This window comes from Oenanthe melanoleuca, chromosome 5 (genome assembly GCF_029582105.1).
Source record: "Oenanthe melanoleuca isolate GR-GAL-2019-014 chromosome 5, OMel1.0, whole genome shotgun sequence".
In the NCBI taxonomy this organism is placed as follows: domain Eukaryota; kingdom Metazoa; phylum Chordata; class Aves; order Passeriformes; family Muscicapidae; genus Oenanthe; species Oenanthe melanoleuca.
The window spans coordinates 55,650,980-55,671,942 of NC_079339.1; the positions used below are offsets into that span (position 1 = coordinate 55,650,980).

A 20,963-nucleotide genomic window follows, 5' to 3' on the forward strand; every position below is an offset into this window, starting at 1 on the left:
CTGCAGTACATTTAACATACAGTCTCCACTAAATGAATACATTTATATTTTGATAAAACTATAGATACAGACTGAATGAACACTGAAGACACAACAAATGGAGTCGGTCTGCTAGCTGTGTTTAATTTATTTGAATTATCTTGTTTCAATACAACTTTAACCCTCCCCCCAGTCTTTAATTTACTTTTAAACCTTCTACACATTTTCATGGCATCAAGTACTGGAAAAATGTACTTACAAGCCTAAAATAAAGGATTCAAAAAAGGATTCCATACAAAGTTTAAGAAAAGGCCAGAATTTTGTTTTTATGAAAATTAGGGAAGGAACATATAACAGCTAACTTAAAATTATTTATCTCTACATAAGTATAAATATTTCAGGGATTATCTTGTATGGAATGGTTTTATGTAAAAAAAAATGAAAACAGAAAAAAAAAAGGCTTAGACAAGTTTCTTTTTAGAGTCAACACATCAATAACACATATTAGTGCAAATAACAGCAACACATTTTGGAATGACTGATTACTTCTACCATGAAGTTCACATGATACTTCAGGAGTAACATTGATTTATTGCAAGTAATAGCACAAAGATGCTTCTCCACACTTGCTGCTTCTTCCATTATTTGTTGCAGCTACAAGTCTGGACCACCAACACATCAGGAGAGTCTTAAGTGACATGGTGAGTAGAAAGGTTTCTACATTTTTGGAAATCAGAATCATCTCTCCTTATTCAAGATGACCATCATCATTAAATACTATTCAGTCTTAAAATGTGCACTAGTTTTTAACAGTATAAAGGTATATTCTGGGCTGAGAGGATAAAAATACAACCAGAAAAAAAAAATGCACTTTAGAAAGGATCGACTCTCATTACTTGTTGGACTTCACTGAGTACTGAAGTGCATAAAAATATGTAATATGCATTTTGACCAAGTTTCCATTTTAATGAATTTTAAATTTAAATTGATATTACAGATTGTAAGATCATTCGAAAAGTAATCTATATATTTTTTAGTTCCTTCAGCCAAAAATCAGGCTTTTAAAGTTAAGCACTGCCACTCTTATAGTATCCTAAGACAAGAGAAAGATTATTCACTGTAGTGTATAAAGTTTCAGATGCTGCAGCAGTCCTACCTTACTGGTCAATAAGGCATTATCATTTACTTCAGAAACAATGCAATGGCACAGGAATTAAGTTAAATAAAATGAAGTTATCAGCTCCTGTTCTTGAAATTCTGCCTTAGTTCAGGCCTTTCAACTTTCCTCATTCATAAGTCCTAAAAGGCCAAATTCTGCAAACAGCTGATACAAATCACTGCTGGGTTGAGTAGTGTTTACTAACTATTCATTAATTTAAATAATATTTTTGTGCAACAATAGACAAAAGATTGAAGATAACTCTAAAAATTAAGCAAAGACCCTTGAGGGGAAGTACAATATATTTCCTCAAGTTATTCAGACATCATCCCATTAAATTAGTATTAAAGTGCTTTATAACTACATACAGAATCCTTCTGCCTCCATGCAATTATCACACTTTGCTCATTCCTGCAAATTTCCTATTTGTATAAATGCAAAGTACCAGCAGCCAAATTCCTTGTATGTACCATAATCTCATGCAGGTCCAGTGTTTAGGCTCTTCCTTTATAAATGAAGCAGCTGTACAAAAATGCCAGCTTTCCCCACTCTAATATTCCTGGGGTATGATGAGGCCAGCTGAAGATGCAGCCTTGGCTTCATCGTATTTTCATATTCCAGGTCACAGGTTTGTCTGAACTCAGACACAATATCTAAGATAAGAAGGCAGTACTTGCCCAGATGAGGAGAGTTACCACCCTGTGAATCAATGTGTGAATGTCCTGCACACTTGTTCTTCACCAAATCTGTGGGTGGGCACACACAGCGAGCTCCACACACGCCTGGTGCAAACCTGCTGCCTGCTCTGCATGGGGGGAGCCATCTGACACTTCCCTCCTGCAGTGTGATATTCCTGCCTGGGATATTCCTGCCATGCTGTCAGGGACATTCACACCACGCTGACTGTGCACCAACCTCTCCTCTCAGGCAAGTGTGCAGAGTAAAGCACAGAAAAGTCTGCCTGGGCATTTGTTCAGCAGCAGAACAGATGCAGTTTGCAGAGACCTGGCGAGCGAGGCCTTAGAAAAACGTGGCACTTTCTGCACGAGCACCTACACAGGTTGTAAGTGCTTTATAAAACTGCACATGGGTTTGTCTGAGCCCACAGTTCCCATGCAGGCAAGCTCTCTGTGAAATTTCTGGAGCTGCACTGTGTTACCTTCATGCAAGTTAAGGAGGAAAAAAGCACATCATGTACTCTTCTAACTTACTAATCATTGCTACCATAGTTGTGGAGAACTCTGCCTATCGTGCCCTGTGTGCTATTAAGGATTTTGAGAGTAGACACACACATAACTAGACTTGTAACATATAGAGGAGTCCACTTCAAAAATAGACTTAACCTATGCAAATAATGCATACAGCATGTCTTAGATTTCAGAAGCAAACTCCAAGCTGTAGCTGGTTTTAAATATCAAAAGGCACTATAAATGCAGTTTTAATCAGAAACTATTTGATTGATTTCAAACATCATTTTTATGTAATCCAAAAGCCCCAGACTCCCAGTTTCAATTTAAAGTTTAAGAGCTCTTGAAATACAAATTTAAAGAAAAACTTTTAAGTTACTATCAGAGTAAGATGAGTTCCCAGCTTTTGTTTGTTGTGAATGCTTAAAGATTAGTTTTGACAAATTTCTGACGTACTTTCAAATAAGTAAATATGTAAGCAGGTGCTTAAAGATTAAAGTAATCAAGTTGTAACCCTACTATTACTCGATAATAAAATGTTACAGCTAACTGATTTGTACTTAACTATACGGAAAAATGGCACTCAAATTACCATCTTCACAGACACTTTGTAAAATATTGTGATTATTTCATTTAACTTCACATAACAGGGACCAGGATTCACTGGTCTGAAGCTAGCTAGTGCTGTCAACAGACTCAGCAACAACACTGACCACAAATTAATTCTCTGCCATCCTGAATAATTTTCAGGGCTACAGGCTGCTGCACCGTCATAGCAGAACTTTTTTAGGACATATATCAGTGCCTTTTTCAGAGGTACACAGGATGGCCAATGGCACTTGAAGGTCTACTAAGAAGCCTGTACGTGTTAAGGGTTTAATTGTTGGAAGGGGAAGGGGGCCAGGGGTCTGTTTAGAAACAAAGTTACTTATTTTTTTTTAAATGATCCACCTTCTACTCTGCTTTCCAGGTACTTGTCCAATTCTGCCTCTCTTTTCACCGCCTCTGGTGATACCTTTGGTGCATTCGGAAAACAGATCAATATCACACTCATGTTGTCTCGACTTCCCTGGTGGAAAAGAAAAAATGATTTGAGAAATGTATACACACCAGGCTAAACACACATCAAAGCATTTTGAACACAGAAATTCACAAATCACATGGTATCAGAATCCAACTTTCACTATTATGGATTAATATTATCATTAGAATTAATCTCCCTGTAGGCCTTACAGAATTTCAGGCCCATTCATTTGGTACAACTCTCAAGTCATTGTTTTTTCCTCTCTTATGTTCTGAAGACTACATGGAGTCAGTTACACACAACCCATTGTCATCTAAAAACTGACATTAGTAATGAGTGATATATAATTACAAAGTTGTGTTCCATCTTGTTTTAAGTACCATCCAAGCATTTGGGGAAAACAGCTGAATGAGTGAACAAAACCATTACTGCTCAAAAGCACTAATCAGGAAGGTGCTGAATTCAGACAGTGCTTCCACCAAAAATCACAGCTATTAAATTTTTTTCTTGTCCTTTTCATTTAAAACAAGAAAAGTTGCAAGTGAGAGAATTTGCTAGAAAACCAGCTGTAAGGTACCCAGATCTTTGCAAAAAATGTTTACATTTAAAATCACAAAAAAAGGAACCCAAATACTTTAATATTTAAACATACAAACACATTCTGCATTTGCAAAGTAACTGTTTGGTTTATTTTCAATACCCCTGTGCTTTGGCTAAAACGTGAATCCATAGGCTTAACTTTTAACACTAATTAACTCCACTGATATCAGCAAGATCATGAACAAGCCAGTGTGCAGAACAACAGTGTATGGGTATGAGGAGGTGCTGACAGTTGCTCCTGCAAAGCTTACAGCATCCACAAGCCACTGCTCCTTTCCTGGTGTTTGTTTTTAGGATTACCAAACAAAAAAATGTAAACAAAAATATAACCATCATCAATTTGCCAAGGTATTGGAAAGCAATGACAATTTTCCAGATGGGAAACAATGATTTTGTTAGCCACGTGGGAAGAACAGGGACCTTGTCTTTAGAAAAATGTTGGCTTTACTCTATGCCTTCCAGTTTGCCTTTGCAAAGTAAGTATCAAGCTATGAAACTCAGTAACTGCATCATACTGCAACTTATTAATACAAAGTAGAAGTTAATGCAGACAAAGTTACATAGTTTTGTTAAACCTAATAGTCTCATCTTCTACTTGAGCTGTATCACACAACAAAATATAAAAAGTGAATAAAAAATATAGTAATTAAACCAAAATAAAAACTAACTTAGGAAGCCAGGTCTTCAAAATATGAAGTCAAGGTTCATTGATTCTGCATTTATCTTGATGTAAATATGACAGTAATGTTACTACTATGTGCCCAAGAAAGCAGGGGAACATGAGGAAGGGGAAAAATACTCTCTAGCCTGATTAAGTCTTAAGGTTTTGCAAAGTATGTTATGAAACAGAAAAGGGCAGATATTGTCTTCAGCTTCCCATAAATTCCCATCAGCTTCTACTTTTCCACTGATCACAGTTTATCTGTCCATGATTACAACCTCTCAATTAACCAAAACCACCCAGAAAAACATTGTTTCTGTTGTGTATTCCTTCCCCCTCTGTCATCATTTTTGTAGGAAACATGGTCATCACTGTCAAAGTCACGTTACCATAAACCATTGAATATTTATAGACTGGAAGAAAAGTTAATAATAACTTGTTCATAAACTTCTAAAAGTGAAAACACAGTAAACTCCTTCTCTCAAGTCTGGCTACCTTGTACAAGCAGGTGTCAACTATCTCATTGCAAACTTTCTCAAGGTCATCAGTGACTTCAAGTCTGGATCTTACAAAGTCACACAGCTCTTCATTTCCCATAACATCCCAGATACCGTCGCAAGCCAGGATGATGAACTGATCATCTTCTTCTGATCTCTCAATTTCATAAACTTCAGGCTCGGGTGAGACCAGCTGTTCTGTAGGACCTTTCCCATGGACACATTTGTAATCAAAGTCCCCAAGTGCCCTTGAAACAGCAAGGGAGCCATTCACACGCTGAATCATGACAGAGCCACCTGCATTCTGTATACGCTCCTTCTCCAGGGGGTTACTTGGTTTGTGATCCTGTGTGAAGAAGTGAACCTTCCTGTTTCGACAGAGCAAACCTCTCGAGTCTCCACAGTTGATGAAGTACGTGTGTTGGGGAGAAATCATGACACCCACAGCTGTTGACCCACTTCTGTCTGCGCCATGCTTCTTCTCGGAGATGACTCTCATGTGTTCATCAATTTGCAGAAAACCTGTTCTGATGCCGCACTTTACACTTTCCACAGATGGTGGCCCATCTGGCCCTTTAAAATCCTGGTTGCTCGTGATGTGATCTAATAAATGCTCACAGCAGTACTTGGCAACCTGCGATCCAGCGTGCCCATCATAGACAGCAAAAAAGGACCATCCATCAAGTCCATTTGGCAAACCAATCACAGCCGTGTGTGCATCCTCCATTTCCACACGCCAGCCTTGCATACTGCTCAGACCGTAACGCAGCCCGTTCCCCTGCCCCTGGGCATTATGCTTCTCCATCTTTGGCTTGTCTAAAAATGCTCCCATGGTGACCTCCCTTCAGTTCTACAAAGGAGAAAAAAAAAATATTATTAAGGTATTTCTTAAACATCTCATTTAAAAATCCTGTTGGAAGATATTAAATAATGGTACAAGTAACGTTAAGATGATCAAAATACAAAGCTATAAAGATGATTTTTCTGTGTCTCCAGTCAAATTTGCATTGCTTTCATCTAATTTAAACAAGGACACTACTACTAGCTGAACTGCACACATTTCATATTTTTGTACTTTCAGCTATTTTACTTGAAAAATTTATATTCACTGTCATTCATGGTTTTGACAAAAGCCTCAAACAGAACTATGTATGAAACCAGTTTCAAAGAGGACTTGTTAACTGGCACACATCTGAATGGCTGTTCCCTGCAGCTACTGAGCCATGAAAGAGTTCAATGTTTCCAGGACACTGGCATTCCCCAGATCCCTACCTGCTGGCCACAAATTCCTGCTAACACTGCTTTTCTGATTGTGATAGGAAAATGAAAACAAACTGATTAGGTTTTTTCTTTTCAAGAAGGGGATTTCAGGGTTTTTTAGGGGTTCGGTTGTTACTTGGTTTTTTTTTTTTAACAAATAAATTCCAAGAATGACCAAGAGGATGCCAGAGTCTGCATAAAGGAAAAAGCAACACTGGATAAACTAGCAGCAGGACTGGGAAGGAACAGAGCAGCTGTCCCTTTAGGCAGCAGTAAGCCATTAGTTTGGCTCAGCCATCTTGTGAAAGCTCATCCTTAGATTTTCGGTTAAATTACGCAGCAGCTTCTCAGATGTCTGTGCTGCAGATTTACTTAAAACCCTCATGTATTCATGCTTCACTGAAAGGCAACGGCCCCTGACAAGTCTGATGAAATCTGTTTGGAAATAAAAATCACACATATTGTATACTCTTGTGTGAATCAAGATTCAGGCCAGACCCATACACTGCACACCCTCTCCTCCTTGGGATGTGATGCAGCAAATATTCATGCTTAACAGAATAAGAGTTATATTTGCAGGCAGTGTAAACTGACTGGTTTATCTTCATGGTTTTCACACCCTAACCATCCAACCCACCCTTCTAATCCACATCACTTTATTTGTGCACTCATTATTAAAAAAATCGTACAAAATAGGTCACACATTTTACATACTTGCAAATTATGCCTTGGGAAGCATCAAAGAATCTGCAAATCACTGTTATACAATACAAAGTAATGGAACAAAACTATGAGCTTTACTATTTGAAGACTGTGGACAAAAATTAGCTGAGAAATAAAACAGATTTTACCTGAGGCCTCAACTAGCAGCTGCACTAGCAGAAAAGTCAGTACACCAGTGGTTTTAGAAGTGTTAAACTTGACCATGGAATATATCTGACCACTTTCTAAGTGACAACATCACCTTTCTATAACATGCTTTTATTGCAATACAGCATCAGCCATTAGTGACACCATATATCCAACAAAGCTCTTTACACTGTCTCTTCCAGCCACTGTCAACCTTTCTGAAACATCTGTGTTAGAATAAACAGTCAAGGAATGTTTACATTTGATCTCACCACAACAGTGATTCAAATGTGAGGCATGGGGACTGGTTATGCACTCTTTGGCTCACATGCCTTTGTAACAAAAACAAAACACATATTTGGGGATGGCAGCAGTGATTCACCTCTGCTTCCCCTCACCCCAAACCCTGCTCTGGAGCTCTGTCTCTTAAGTGAACACAAAATACTGATGCCCAAGCAAGCTGTAACTAACCAACAAAACCGAGTGTGCACGGTGTGTCTTGTGTCCCAAGTACAGGCAGGAGGTTCACATTACTGCAGTTGCTAGGAAAAAAATACTACTTAAGACTTTTTTATCTTCACATGCAACTCTAGTGAAGTCAGAGTGATCAAAATAATTACAGAATGCTGCTATAAATCACATGGGGAATTATTTTGCTGAATAATTCTTTTTATTCGTTCTATGATAGGAGCAGAGTTTAACACTAAATGCTCTCTTTGTTGAGGAGATCATTAAACAGAATGCAGATATTCAACTTTTTCACCTTAATTTAGAGCTCAAAAAGCAGAAACTGCCCTGGCAAATATACTTTTATGAGGTATTTGACATTATTGCTCTATTTAAAATAAAACAGAAAAACATTAAGAACAGGATACAGTTATACCGACCACAAACACTGTTGAAATTTGGACTAAAAAGGGCCATTTTTCTTCTAATCTCTCACTTTAGTATCTACACAACATTCAGAGCTGTGTTTTGTAAACTGTCCTGCTCAGTAGTTTGTAATGTAATTAGAAATACCTACAGTCTGTGTGAAGTTCTAACAACTACAGAACTGCTAACACACCTTCTAAGTTAACAAATCACTCCCCATTTAAATACCAAATTGCCTTATCCCTTCCCAGAAGACAACCTGAAAGCTGGTGGTCTTTTAAGCTAATAAGCTTTGCAGGGGAGATGTTGATCCACAATCAGGAGTGAGAGTTGCCCACTATGGATGAGACTACAGCTGGGCAAAAGGAAAACCACAATGTGGTTTTCAAAAAAACACTTCAGAAATTGCCCACAGCGTGAAGTGGGCCCCCTCTGAAAACTGCAGTTGTCTTCCCTGCCACACTCCAGCTAACCAGACTTTCACCAGAATACCAGTCTAAACCTGCAGGAGAATAGGCCAGGTTTTCAAAAGCCTCACTGTATCTGCAGAAAAAGCATTGTTACTTGTGGATAGGACGAATGTGCCAGACTTATAGGTTTTTTCCAGAATTTCAATTCCCATTCAAAAAAATTTAAGTTAAAACTGACAAATCTGTGAATTCTGATGAAGACTATCTGCTACTTCTCCCCCAATACCCTTAATGTGTAGTTAAAACCTGAAGAATTTCAAGAGTCTTAGCTATGAACAAGAAGAATCTTCATTTTACAAGAAGGGATGGACACACAGGGAAATGCTGACATAAAGCTATGCCTCCTTCCTACTACCTTTCAGACCTATTTTTGAGTCCATATCTATGGAAACATTTTTCACACACCAGTGTCTACCTAAATTATGAGCACATTTGTCATTCTTTGATGAGGTGCTTTGTGCACTACAGTGACTGAGTTGGAATGACACCTTTGGTTAAGCACATAACTCTATGCAAATCTGATTAACCTATAGCAAAGCAAGTGCCCAGGTTACAGCATGACTTTGTTATGTAAAAACACAGACCCAGAAGAGACTGCATGCAATGCATGCAATACATAAAACAGATCCTGAACATGGCTTAACTCAGCCTCCCTTTATGTCTTTAGTCATCTTTCTTAAGAGGAGACCTCATTTTATGATGGGCTCCTCTTAATAATTTGTTTTCTTCTCCTCTTAATGATTTGTTTTATTCTCCAAATAATTTTACTATCTTAATCCAGTCACACATTTCTACAATTATGTCAGAAAACTGCAGCCTCATGATAGGAGTCCTCTACCCTCAAAGCCTCAACTTTTGGGATGCTTGAATGATGCACATATGTACTGAAGGAAACAAATATTCTTCCTCTTCCTATTGAAGGCAAAGTAAGAGAAAAGGCACCTTAATCATGAAGTGTAGTGGCAAACATACACCACCTTTTTTTTTTCTTTAAAGAAGGACCATTCTGAATAATACTGTAAGGGTTGTGCCTTGTAAAAAGGTCAGAAGTGCAACATTTTCTTCATAAATGGTGACTCTCACATCATCTGATGCTACAAATGCAAAGCTATCAGACAAGCAAGCTTCAATTTTAATCCAGATAATTCTTGTATCACCAACTTCCATTAGTTTTAGGTCCTAAAAGAGAAGAGCTTTCTGCAACCAAAGTTTCTGGATTTTGGCTCTGAGCAACAGACAGGCATCTGAACAAAGCTCGATGTGTAAATGGACCCCTGTGAACAGAAATGAACGCACAGGGGTGCATCTCTGCATCTACAAGTGCATTTTAACCATGATTTCTGAAGCACTGATTTTTGTGGAGGTCAAACTGAAGGACAGCCTCTCCAGCAAGTGCACAGAAAATTCAAGTTGCAGTTTGCAGACAAAAAAGTAAGAATACTGTACACGGCCTAGAAAAATCAACACAAATAACAAGATCTTGGATAAAACACAAGAGTGCCAAAATTCAAAGGACTGCAGTATTAGAAACAAAACTGAACTAATGAATGGAGCATGCCAAAGAGTCAGTAGCTAAACTCCTTGAAAGTAGATGCAACTGGAGAACAGAGTGGCAAAGAAAAAGGAGGGTAATTAGTATACCAGGCCATGGACAACCATGGACAACCACAGATACATCACTGGAATGCATGAAATCTCTTTGCCCCTTCATTTGTTCCTCAAATTGTGCTATCCAGGCAGCACAACTGTAATGCTTTCTGCTACACAGGAAAATAAATTTTACTGTTTTGCTATTTGCTTGTTCATTTGCTGAAGGTTCAAATGAAGATAAGCCCTAAATTATTCACAAAGGACAGTTAATGCAACTCCACATATCCCTACAAAAATACAAACTTATTTTTCCAAAGAATTTGAACAAAGATTTGATCGTTTTGTCCAAGAAAACTAACCACCCCCATCTGAAACTTTCACTTGAACTACAAGTAAATTAATAATCCTTTTTAAACAATGCTCAAGTTGTATTCATTCCACTAGGATAAGCTGCTTACATGAACCACAGTGAAGTCACAGGCACTTGTTCTAAGCTGAGAAATACCCCCACACTCCAATTTCCTGGAACAATTCTCTCAGTGACATTACACCCCATGTGTTGTAATGAGGACCATAGAGAAAGATTACAACCTTTACTTGAACTACAGGACACAGAGCAAGTCACCAAATTATACAGACTGCTACTGACTAGAAAAAGGGCGTTTGTTCACTTCAACTCCAGCCTGATGTGCAGTACTTTTCCCTCTGCCTTAAGCAGGCTGGATGCAGTAGCAGACAGCATGTAATGGTGTAAACGTGGAAACATTTTCAGAAGTTACAGCCTCTTGAATGAAAAACTGACAGTACATACTGGATGCTCCAAATCAATTAATTTTAACAAACAACATGTCAGAGAACATCCCAGGGATCGGAAGAATGACTAAAATAAAACAGAACACGCAGATGAGGAGACATAATTACACCACAGTCATGGGCTGAATGAAGTCATGAAAAAGCTTCTTGCCAATGAAACTGTTTAAAAACTATTGGAGGCTATATGACTGAGTTCTGGCACTCACAGTTTGAAACATCAATAAAACACCAAAAAATTACAGTTGATGTTTCTGAATGTGTACTTTCAGACACAGACACATGGCCAGCTAGGAGACGTGAACTGTTTATGAAAAAGAAGTAAAAGAAATAAAAGACAGAAGTGGGGCTATTTCAATAAACACGGACTAACCCACCATTTCCCCACCAGAACTTTTGTTTCTTGGGCATACAGCTGTAGTCTGTGTTATATTTCAGCAAGACAACTGCAAAAGGAAGAACATAAACTATCCATAAACTATGGGTAAGAAAATTTCTAGTAACATTAAGAACTTTTGGCTTAGGACAGATATAGGAGGTATGGCTTGTGGCAGACAAAAAAAAAAAAACCCAAAACAAAACAGAGGAAGCAAGTCAACAATTCTGTGTGTATGAAGGAAAGTATGAACTGTTCCAAACTTCCCCAACTTACCCTCCCTCTCTCCCAGTAATTAATATGCAACAGTGATGGCTGTTACAATTTCACAGCACAGCAGAAAATACTAAATCATTGCACCTCTGATACAAACACCTATGAGCTTTGACCTCTTAATAACTGGTCCATAGGCACTGCCATTTCCCTGAGCTAAGCTGTTTGAAGAGCTGTTTTTTTAAAACATAACTTCTGCTTAAAATCCCTCCTCCTTGCTAGGACCTGACAGCCCTTCCAAATGCTTCCCTGTACTAAGCAGCAAAATATTTGATCCCACGTGGTGTGTATGGCAGGGCAGGTAGGATTTAGGAGAGGATTATTAAAGCCTTCTGGTACACAGAAGGTAACCATTTCCAAGTTAACACCCTTCCTCCAACAACATGTTTCAGCTTCTTCTTAAAACATTATTTTCTGCTCCTACCTACCTTTCCTGCAGACAACTAAACCTGTTCCAAGGTTAAATAAGAAGCTTCTCAATATGAGTGCATTTTGGCTGAGGTTCAAACTCTCTCCAGCAGAGACATGTGAAATCTGAATTTGCAAATTTGCAAAAGGAAGCCCTGGACATTGAAATTGATAATTCACCTCTAACAAATTGTTCCTTCAAAAGCTTGAAAGATGGTGATATAGTCTCAAGAATTCTTTATGGAGTCAATTTTGCAGTCTAGTCAGTCATGGAAGAAACTAAGTTCTTTCCAGAATCACCAAGACCACTTGGGATGAAAAATCACTACACTGATTCTGAGAGGAGATACAACTGCATCCACGAGTGCCAGTCACTCATCAGGATGCTGACATGACTGAAGCCCTCAGAACATGATTGAGTGTTCCTTGGCCCAGACAGAATTCTTGCCTCTTTCAAAACATCTGTACTACAAATTAGAAGTGGGAAGGCATAAGAGAAAAAAACCACAGCAGCATCAAAGTATGAGCAGCCCAGTCTCTATGAAAAACTATGTAGACAACCAAAATGGCACTACAAGAACTATGAAAATCAATGAAGTAGCTCTGCATAAATTCATGTGCTGCTGTCTGAACAGCATGAGAATGAAAACACCAAGGTCCTTGCTTGAAAGCATTAATAAGCAGAAAATATGCCCATGCTGGTGTTGAGTTCAGCACCTTTCTGGTTATACTTCATTTTCCAAAGATTTCTTACTTAGAAGTGTTGGAAGATAAACAAAAGACACCCATTTTAGACAAACAGCTTAGACAACTGCTTTGTTAATAGTGCAGAAATTCCTGCAGGCTCCAGCCAAAATTCAGAGTCCCATTGAAAAAACAGAAAAAAAGAACTGGAAGACCCAAGGAAGCTGCAGTCTGTGTAGACAGAACTTAGGAGAAAGAAAGGCCTTGCTTCAGTTTATGTATCAATGAGATGCAATAAGATTCAAATTTTTTGAAAGAGCAATGCAAACAAGTGAATTTAAGGATTCCAACCAAGCTGCTCATGACAGAAGGAATACACAGTGCTCCACAGCTATTCCAACAGAACTGCACACAGCAACAGTCTCACCACAAAGAAAACATGGGTGAAAAGGAAACTGAAAGAGACAACCCAGAAGAATGGAGCTATAGTAAGTCATAAAAGTTGAATTACAATTTTTTCCAGTATTTGTAATACCACGAGTGCTCTGCCACTGTCATTTCTCATAACAGATTATTTCCCCACTCCTAAACACTGTGGGCCTAACTAAAAATTCCTACTTGAGTACAAGCCACTTAGAGTGCAAGAATTTAATAAATCTTAACATACCAAATATTCAAATAATAGCTGAAACAGCCCTTTTCTTTAAATTTATTTTTTTGATCTCTTATTTACAGCTTGAAATCTCAATATCTTCATTTACTGTCAGTTTTACCAATCAAACAATACTTGCCACAAAAAAAACATTAAAGATTCACAGAGGAATGTTTTCTTTAGAGGAAGGCTCACATAATTCCACTGCTATTTCTGTGTCAAAGGAAAAAAAAAATGAATCTAACCAAACAAAAAGAATTAACTTTTTTCATCAAGTTCAACTAAACCTATTCAGAAAAATTAGGACAACTGGGGAGTCCTAGCCCATCCTGCCCTGCCCAAAAGAGTGAAGATATTGGGTAAAGAGCCTCAGAAAGGCTTTTGTCCATGACTGCTCTGGTTGTTCAAATGCAACAGGAGTGAAGTCAAGCTACTGCCAATTTGTCTCTGCCAGTGTTGTAGCTAAGTGTTAAAATAAACCAGGAAAAAGATGCTCCACGGAAAAAGGTCCTGCTGAGACTCCAAAAACAAAGAGAGGCTCGAATAACAATAATTTAAAAATCAACAAAACAGCAACTGTATTAATTGAACTATTCCTGAAATATGGGAAATAATTTACACTCTCAGTTCAGAAAACTGCCATTTTTTTACAGCTGATATAGTTTGTTGCCTGTGGTAATGTGTACAAATTCTTACAGAACCCCACCTTCCCTCTGTTGTATTGTTGAACTGATAATCTCACCACAAATATCTTAAAAATTCAGTTAATACAGTCCTATATATTTCAAGAAAATTGAACACATGGAATCATCCCTCCACCTGCTCTTTAATTTCTCCTCTGTGTTTCAAGTTGCTCACCAATGTCACTGCTCCTTTCAAAAACTAAATATTTAAAACTTTCAAACTTCAGATCTTCCTAACTTCAACAAGAAGCACCAGCCAACTATAAATTGCTCTCATGAGCAATTTATTTTAACCATATGCCAGAATTTATTTTACCACTATGACAGAAAAGTGAAAATAAAGTTTATACAGATAGAGCTTGGGAGTAAAATAAAAATAAACTATTTTGAGAAAACACAACCAGTATGTGTGTACCCAATAATTAGAAGATGATGTTTCATGAAGGCCCCAAAACTTCCTGTTTAGTCAAGCACTCAATATTATGAAATAATACACAAGCAATTTCCCAGACCCTTCACTTCACATGAAAACATTTGTGGGGTTCTAATCTCAGCAACATTAACACTGTTCTTGTGAGGATATAGGAAAATCAGCATATAGGAAAGACTTGAAACCTGATGACTACACACGGGAATAAAATGGCAATAAAATAGGAAATGTTCTGAAGTTACAGCTTTAACCTGGCTTTGCTTGCAAGGAAATGACATCAAAACTATGCCAGAAGCACATTAAGACCTGGAAGTCAAATCCTCAAAGCTTAGGAAAAGCTGGAGTTTGCTCATTTGTACACACAGAGAGCTTTTATTTACAAAGCTATTTCACCCTCACGTCCCCAGCATTCCTATCTCATTAAAAGAACAAGGACAGAGGATGATTGCTGCAATAAAATAGATTTTTCGCCTAAGACTACATAAAAATATAAAAAAGAAACCAATGAAAAAAACAACCCTATTGTTCTTAGCCTTTTATGCAGACAAGCTTTCAGGACAGAAGGCTTTCCCCTGAGGGGCACACTGATTGCCAAGTTCACTTCTATCACTACCAGCAAAGAGGTGATTTGCCCATGATAAACCAGGCAGTAAAGGTGCTCCCCTCACTCCAAACCAGAGCTCATGATAGGTCTAAACATTCTGGTCACTTAATGAGCACATTGTTGAATTCACCTGCTCCCCAAAAATCAAAGCAGTGCTAATGCCAGCATTTCCTAAGCTTACAGGGCCTTGCTCTGCAGTCTTAGAATGGTTTTTTACAGAGAGCAGCAGCAGTTGATTTTTAACAAGGGTCTGTCCAAATACTTACTATAATTGACTGAGGGAACTAGAAAATTATTTACTGACAGCAACTGATTCTTTCTTCATTAAATTTTCCTACAATTTAATGCTAGCTGCTTAACCGCCCACATTTTTCCACGTTCTGCACTCCTTTCCAAAGACTGGGTTTTACTTAACAGCTGGAGAATTCCTTAAACTCATCTCCAACACAAAGAGCTCAGGCACAGTTTACACAGTTCTCATGGCCGCTGCATTTTAGGGCATTTCTGAGGAAAAAATACCACAGAGCTTAATGGACAAATAGCTATGATATATGGTCAAGAAGAATACAGGCTACCAATTGAATTTCAGATGACAAGGAGAGTTGGCAGTAAAAATAAATTGCATACATAAGATACAGAAAATCCTTCAAGTTACAGCTGAGACCCAAACACGAGACACATTTCATTCTCTAGGTCACAATCCAGCAAGGTATTTAAGATGAGAGCAACATCACAAATCTGAGTAGTCTCACATAATTCAGCTGCACATGTCATATCACCATAAGCACACTCAAGTGCTTTGCTTTATTTAAACTGCAGCTATCAAAATACAAGTCATGTTACACTTGAGTTTGTTTGGTTTGTAAATTATTATCTTAGAAGACTTTAGAGACCTTTTTATCTACTAAAATATTCTTAGTTTTGAAAACTAACCTGTTAGCAATGAAGAGGCTAATGTACTTTTTCCCTTCCCTGTAAACTGCATTTCTCTACATTTCAATATTGAAACATGGTTAACCAGTTTTGCTTCATCCTTTGTAGCACTCTTAGATGCTCTTTTGATACACATAGATTAAACTGCTATAAAGTTTACACTCTAAATGGTAGAAGTGTACTTCATTGGAACTGTCAGTGAAATAAGTTTTTATTCCGTTGTTTTAGTCACATATATAAACACCTTTTGAGAAGAGCTGTTAAAAAAATCTGAGCAACTGTTTCATGTATTTATAAACACACTCTGTTATGTAGACTCCAACAAGCAGCTGAAATATCCATTAGTGAATTGTACTGGTATTTGTGTTTAAACACAAACAAAATGAATAAGAAAAAAGATAGCAACTTGACAGAAATCTGTAACTCAGTATGTGGTTTAACACAGAGCAGAGTTTAGCAGACAAATACAGAAAAGCAGACTTTGAGCAGTGGTTTAACACCAGTGGTTACTGCCTCTACCCAGGAACAAAAATCAGTCTATTCAGTCCCATGGTATCACACTTGCTTTCTTCTTCTGCCCTGATTACAACTCCCTTGGTCTACACATTCTTCCCAGTCTTAAGAGTCAAGTGATTTACTCTACAAATATTAAATCTTAATAAATGCAAAATTGTTCCTTCACAGACAGAGAGCAACATAAAGAAGCTACACATAGAAATCGTTATCTCCACTGTGTTGTGTACCACATCATGGCTCAAATATATGAATCTGCCTTTAAAAATATTTTTTAGCTCTGGTGAATGGAATGTACATAAAATGCACATTTATGCACATTCCCTGGATCTTCTAAATATCTTAAGAACCCTGTCATTTTTTCAGGGATTACATATTGTATACACAGACTTGATACTTTGCATTTGCCATTCACTCAATGAAGAGGATTGTAGTTAAGCATGTGTAAATGCTACAGAAGTTTATTTCTTATCCTAGTATTCTAAACTGAATTTTGGATCATGTGATTAAAACTACAGAGATCATTAAGAGTTCAGCAACCAAGTACTATCCAAAAAGAGATTAATTTCCAAAAGAACAAATGAGACTACAGGTTGCGTCATTTAGAAAGAAACAGATGATACGTCAATTTTTTTAAATAAAAAACTAAAAGTCAAGTAGGATTTATGAGAAAAGAGAAGCAAAAATTTATTGTCTTGACTTCAAACATTAACTACTATTCAAGTCTTAAAAAAGCCTCTGGTTTGCAGAGGCAAAATGAAAACAGTTATTTTACAGTACTTCCCATTCTAAAACTTGTTTATTTATTAGCACGACCTGCATCATTCCATTACTTAATTGCAATGCTGTCCTGCTTAGCCAATTACGTAAGTACTTTGTACATCAGAACAGACCTGAACACGTAAAAATTAAGCCAACAGCAATGCCAACATTTTAGTAAGAAACATGCTATTCTTAAATTGTTTATATTTAGGTCATCTTGTAAAAGCAGCTACTTTACATTCCCTAGTTCCACTAAAAACAAAAAGTGCAATAAGATCTCTTATTGACAGCTGCATTCAAAAACATACCAGTTACATAAGTTTGCAAATTATACTGTGCCAGAGTTAAATATCTAAGCATTTTAACAACAGTTCTCAAAATGCTATCTCAGCAAGAATGACTCAACTCCACTGTATAAGCTGCACTCCAGATAAGAAGCAACCAGCTCGATTTTATAGGAAAAAAAAAAAAAAAAAAACAAACAAAAAACTAACAACTTTTTAGTATTCTGCTTCAATTCAAATTGCTCTGAGTGAGATCTGCTTGTTTGGACCTGCAAGTTTTGCCAGTCATTTGGCATTTCCATCTCTCTTTGCTCTCAACAAAAGTATCCCAAGCATACCTATAGACAGTTAAGGAAATACTTGGAAAACAGGTATAGTTTTCTACTGTACCTCCAGGGGAGAGATTTACCTGACAACCACCAAGCAGAGGACTAAACCTGTAAACCAGAACTAGGCCCTGCCTATGAGAAAAACATGGCTATGCCAGCAGAGAGTGAGAGGACAGACAAACTCTCTCCACGTTTATCCAAGGATTTTAACAGAGATCTCTGTGAGGAAAACATTAATAACTGGCATGATGCATCAGCAAGTCTTTTAGCCCGGTCTCATATATAAAAGGGAGACCCAGAAAGGCCTGGGAGTGAAAACTTTAGGAGCAGCTAATGCTAGTGCACCAATCCAAGCTGCTGTCCTTTAACATCTTCCCTTTGAACACCACTGTGACTGCATAGGTAGAGTGCAAAACTTCCCTGGCCCACGTTTTCTCTGATGTTACTCATAGAAGAAACTATGAATAGCAACAGATGCAAAGCTATCAGAGAATAAATGTGGCTAGAAATTACACAATTCTTGATTATTTGGCAACTCACTCAGGGTCCTGAGTAACAGTAGCCATTCAGCCTTAATTCCACCAGTACTTCACAAAACCTGCTTCAGCCGCCTAATCACTGAAGCAGCTCAGGAAAGCGCTACAAGGGCTCTTATTTGGAAATTAATTTCCTAGAATCACAAGAGGGAGAACTTCTACTTTGTAAATTGATTCTGCTTACTCTGATGCCAAATATCATAATCTAAGGAAAATATATCACCTACCTTCTTTCCAGCTACTTGTGATCTAAAACTGTATTCTGCTTAAAAAAATTAAAAATTTCCTTTGGATTAAATACTTTAAGGACCTTAAGGTTGCCAGAGAGGCCAACCCAACGCCCAGCACTTTCCCATTTGACAGAAGGTACAGCTCAAAAAAATTTAGTTCTTCCCAAGTGCTACCATAAACTTAAACATTAGTTCTGTAACCATAAAATTTTGCCACCCACATGGCAACACTAAGAAATCTTTTAATCCTACCAAATAAATACAAAAACACATCGAAATCAATTCTCCTGAAACTGGCAACCTCCAGCCTGTCTTAACGTTGTATCACAGCTACTAGAATACAATCTAATGTAACAAAAAGGCCAGATGTATGCTCGGAACCTCTGGCATTTCACACGCAAGCCCAATTACCCAGCACATCACCGCACAACTTTCTCACTGAGAACAGCATTTTCCTCCATGGACTTTTACCACGCACGCCGTGACAGATCACAGATCGTCAGCGCAACCTTTGCTCAAGACATTGTTTTCAAAGGCACCGAAATCTCACACAAACTTTAAACGCCCGAAAGGCGTTGGCGAGTGAAAGCCGCCGGCTGCATCACAATGTCACTATTTGGGGAGCGCTTGATGCTCCGACCCTCGCCAGGGTGGGGTGCTTTATAAATAGATGCGTGTTGTCTTTTTTTTTCTCCCCCCCCCCAGTCAGTGCCGTGCCCCAAGCGTTTGGGTGGCGATGGGAGAGGAGGCTGTTTATAGCCTTTATTAAATGAACTCTGGGCGAGGAACGGAGGGGGCAGGGAGAAAGGGAAAGCTGCTGCTCCTACCTGCGCCAGGCCCAGAGCCCGCTGCTCACCCTCCTCCCGCCGAGCCCGGGGGGCTGCGGGGACACCGCCACCCTCAGCAGGCGCCCGCAATGCAGGGGCTGCGCAGGGGGCTCCGGGCAGCGGCAGCCCAGCGGGATCGCTCCCCCCTTCCCCTTCCCCATCCATCTCCCTCCCTCCCTCCGGCCGCCCGGCCCGCTCCCAGCTGTGCCGCCGGGGATGGCGCCGAGCTCCCGCGCTGCCCGCCGCCCCCGGTTGTTTACAGGCCCCGGGGCCCCGCAGCGCCCCGGCCCCGCCGCCCCCTCACCCCGCCCCGGCCCCGCACTGCGCAGCGCCACTTACCCCCCCGGCCGCGGCGTCGGCGCCGGCTGTGCGGGCAGGGCCGCGCTCCCGGCGGTGCGCGGGGGAGAAGGGGAAGGAGGGGGGGACAAGGAGGAGGAGGAGGAGGAGGAGGAGGAGAAAGAGGGGGGCACCCGGCTGGCGGCCTCGCCTCAGCTCATTCACAGGGCGGCTCTGTGCCCAGGGGGAGCCCAGCGCTCATCTCGCCCCCGCCGCCGCCGCCGGCCCCCCCTCCCGTCCCCGTCCCCCGCCCGAGCTGCTCCGCGCCCACCCGCGCAGCGCCGCGCGGAGCGCCGGCCGCGGACGGACGGACGGACGGGCGGACACACGGACACACTCGCACTGCGCTGCCGCCGCCGCCCCTCTGCGCAGGCGCGCACGCCGCAGGGGAGGGGAGGCGGGAGCGCGCGCGCGCGCCCCCGCGCCCTTTCCCTCCTCGCCGTCTCCTTCCCACGTCAAAAAAAACAAATCAAATAATTAAAACGCCCCTCCACAAAAAAAAAAAAAAAAAAAAAAAAAAGCGACAAATGGAGATTTTCAGGTAAAAAAAAATAAAAAAAGAATAAAAAAATAAAAAAATAAAAAAGGCGGAAAAAATAAAAAGCAGCACCCCGGCAGGGTACCCGGATGTCGGACGGAGCGGGGCCGTTACGGGTATTACATCACCCTCCGCCCCGGGTCCCGCGCCGCGCCGCGCGGGGCGGTGACGTCATCGGCCCCGCCCCTGCTCCTGAGGGGAGAGGCTGGCGCGAGAGCGGGGGGCGGGTGTTCCTCATCCCGATCCAAATGGCGAGCGCGGCCTCGAGCCGAGCCTCCGTCCGAATCTCCATCCAAATCCCCATCCCGGTCCTGTTCCCATCCCAGTCCGCGTCCCGGTCCCGGCGCGGTGGCGGCAGCAGCTCAGCCCACCTGAGGAGGATGGAGCGCGCAGTGGGTCCCGAGGCGCTGGTGGGGTCGGCCTCGTCTCCCTGAATCACAGAATCATTTAGGTTGGAAACGATCTCCGGGATCATCGCCTCCAACCTATGACCCAACACCACCGTGTCAACCAGACCATGGCACTAAGGGCCATGTCCAGTCATTCCCTAAACACCTCCGGGCACGGTGATTCCATCACCTCCCAGCACAGCCCGTCCCAATGTCT

The 20,963-nt window shown here is 40.2% G+C and overlaps 1 protein-coding gene across 4 annotated transcripts in view; it reads right to left on the bottom strand.

Moving 5' to 3' along the window:
* The window catches only part of PPM1A (protein phosphatase, Mg2+/Mn2+ dependent 1A), a 36,801-nt gene extending 16,530 nt beyond the window's left edge, over positions 1–20,271 (bottom strand). Inside the window, exons 1-3 of one of the 4 annotated variants that reach the window (XM_056492103.1) lie at positions 19,823–20,267; positions 5,106–5,957; positions 3,277–3,394 (exon numbers count right to left, since the gene is read on the bottom strand). In XM_056492103.1, coding sequence (XP_056348078.1) covers positions 3,277–3,394; positions 5,106–5,939 — 952 coding nt within the window. In that variant the 5' untranslated portion in view covers positions 5,940–5,957; positions 19,823–20,267. Of the gene's footprint in view, positions 1–3,276; positions 3,395–5,105; positions 5,958–19,822 lie in introns of all 4 variants that reach the window. The other 3 variants (XM_056492101.1, XM_056492102.1, XM_056492104.1) reach the window with 3 other exon arrangements.
* Positions 20,272–20,963: the final 692 nt, after the last annotated feature.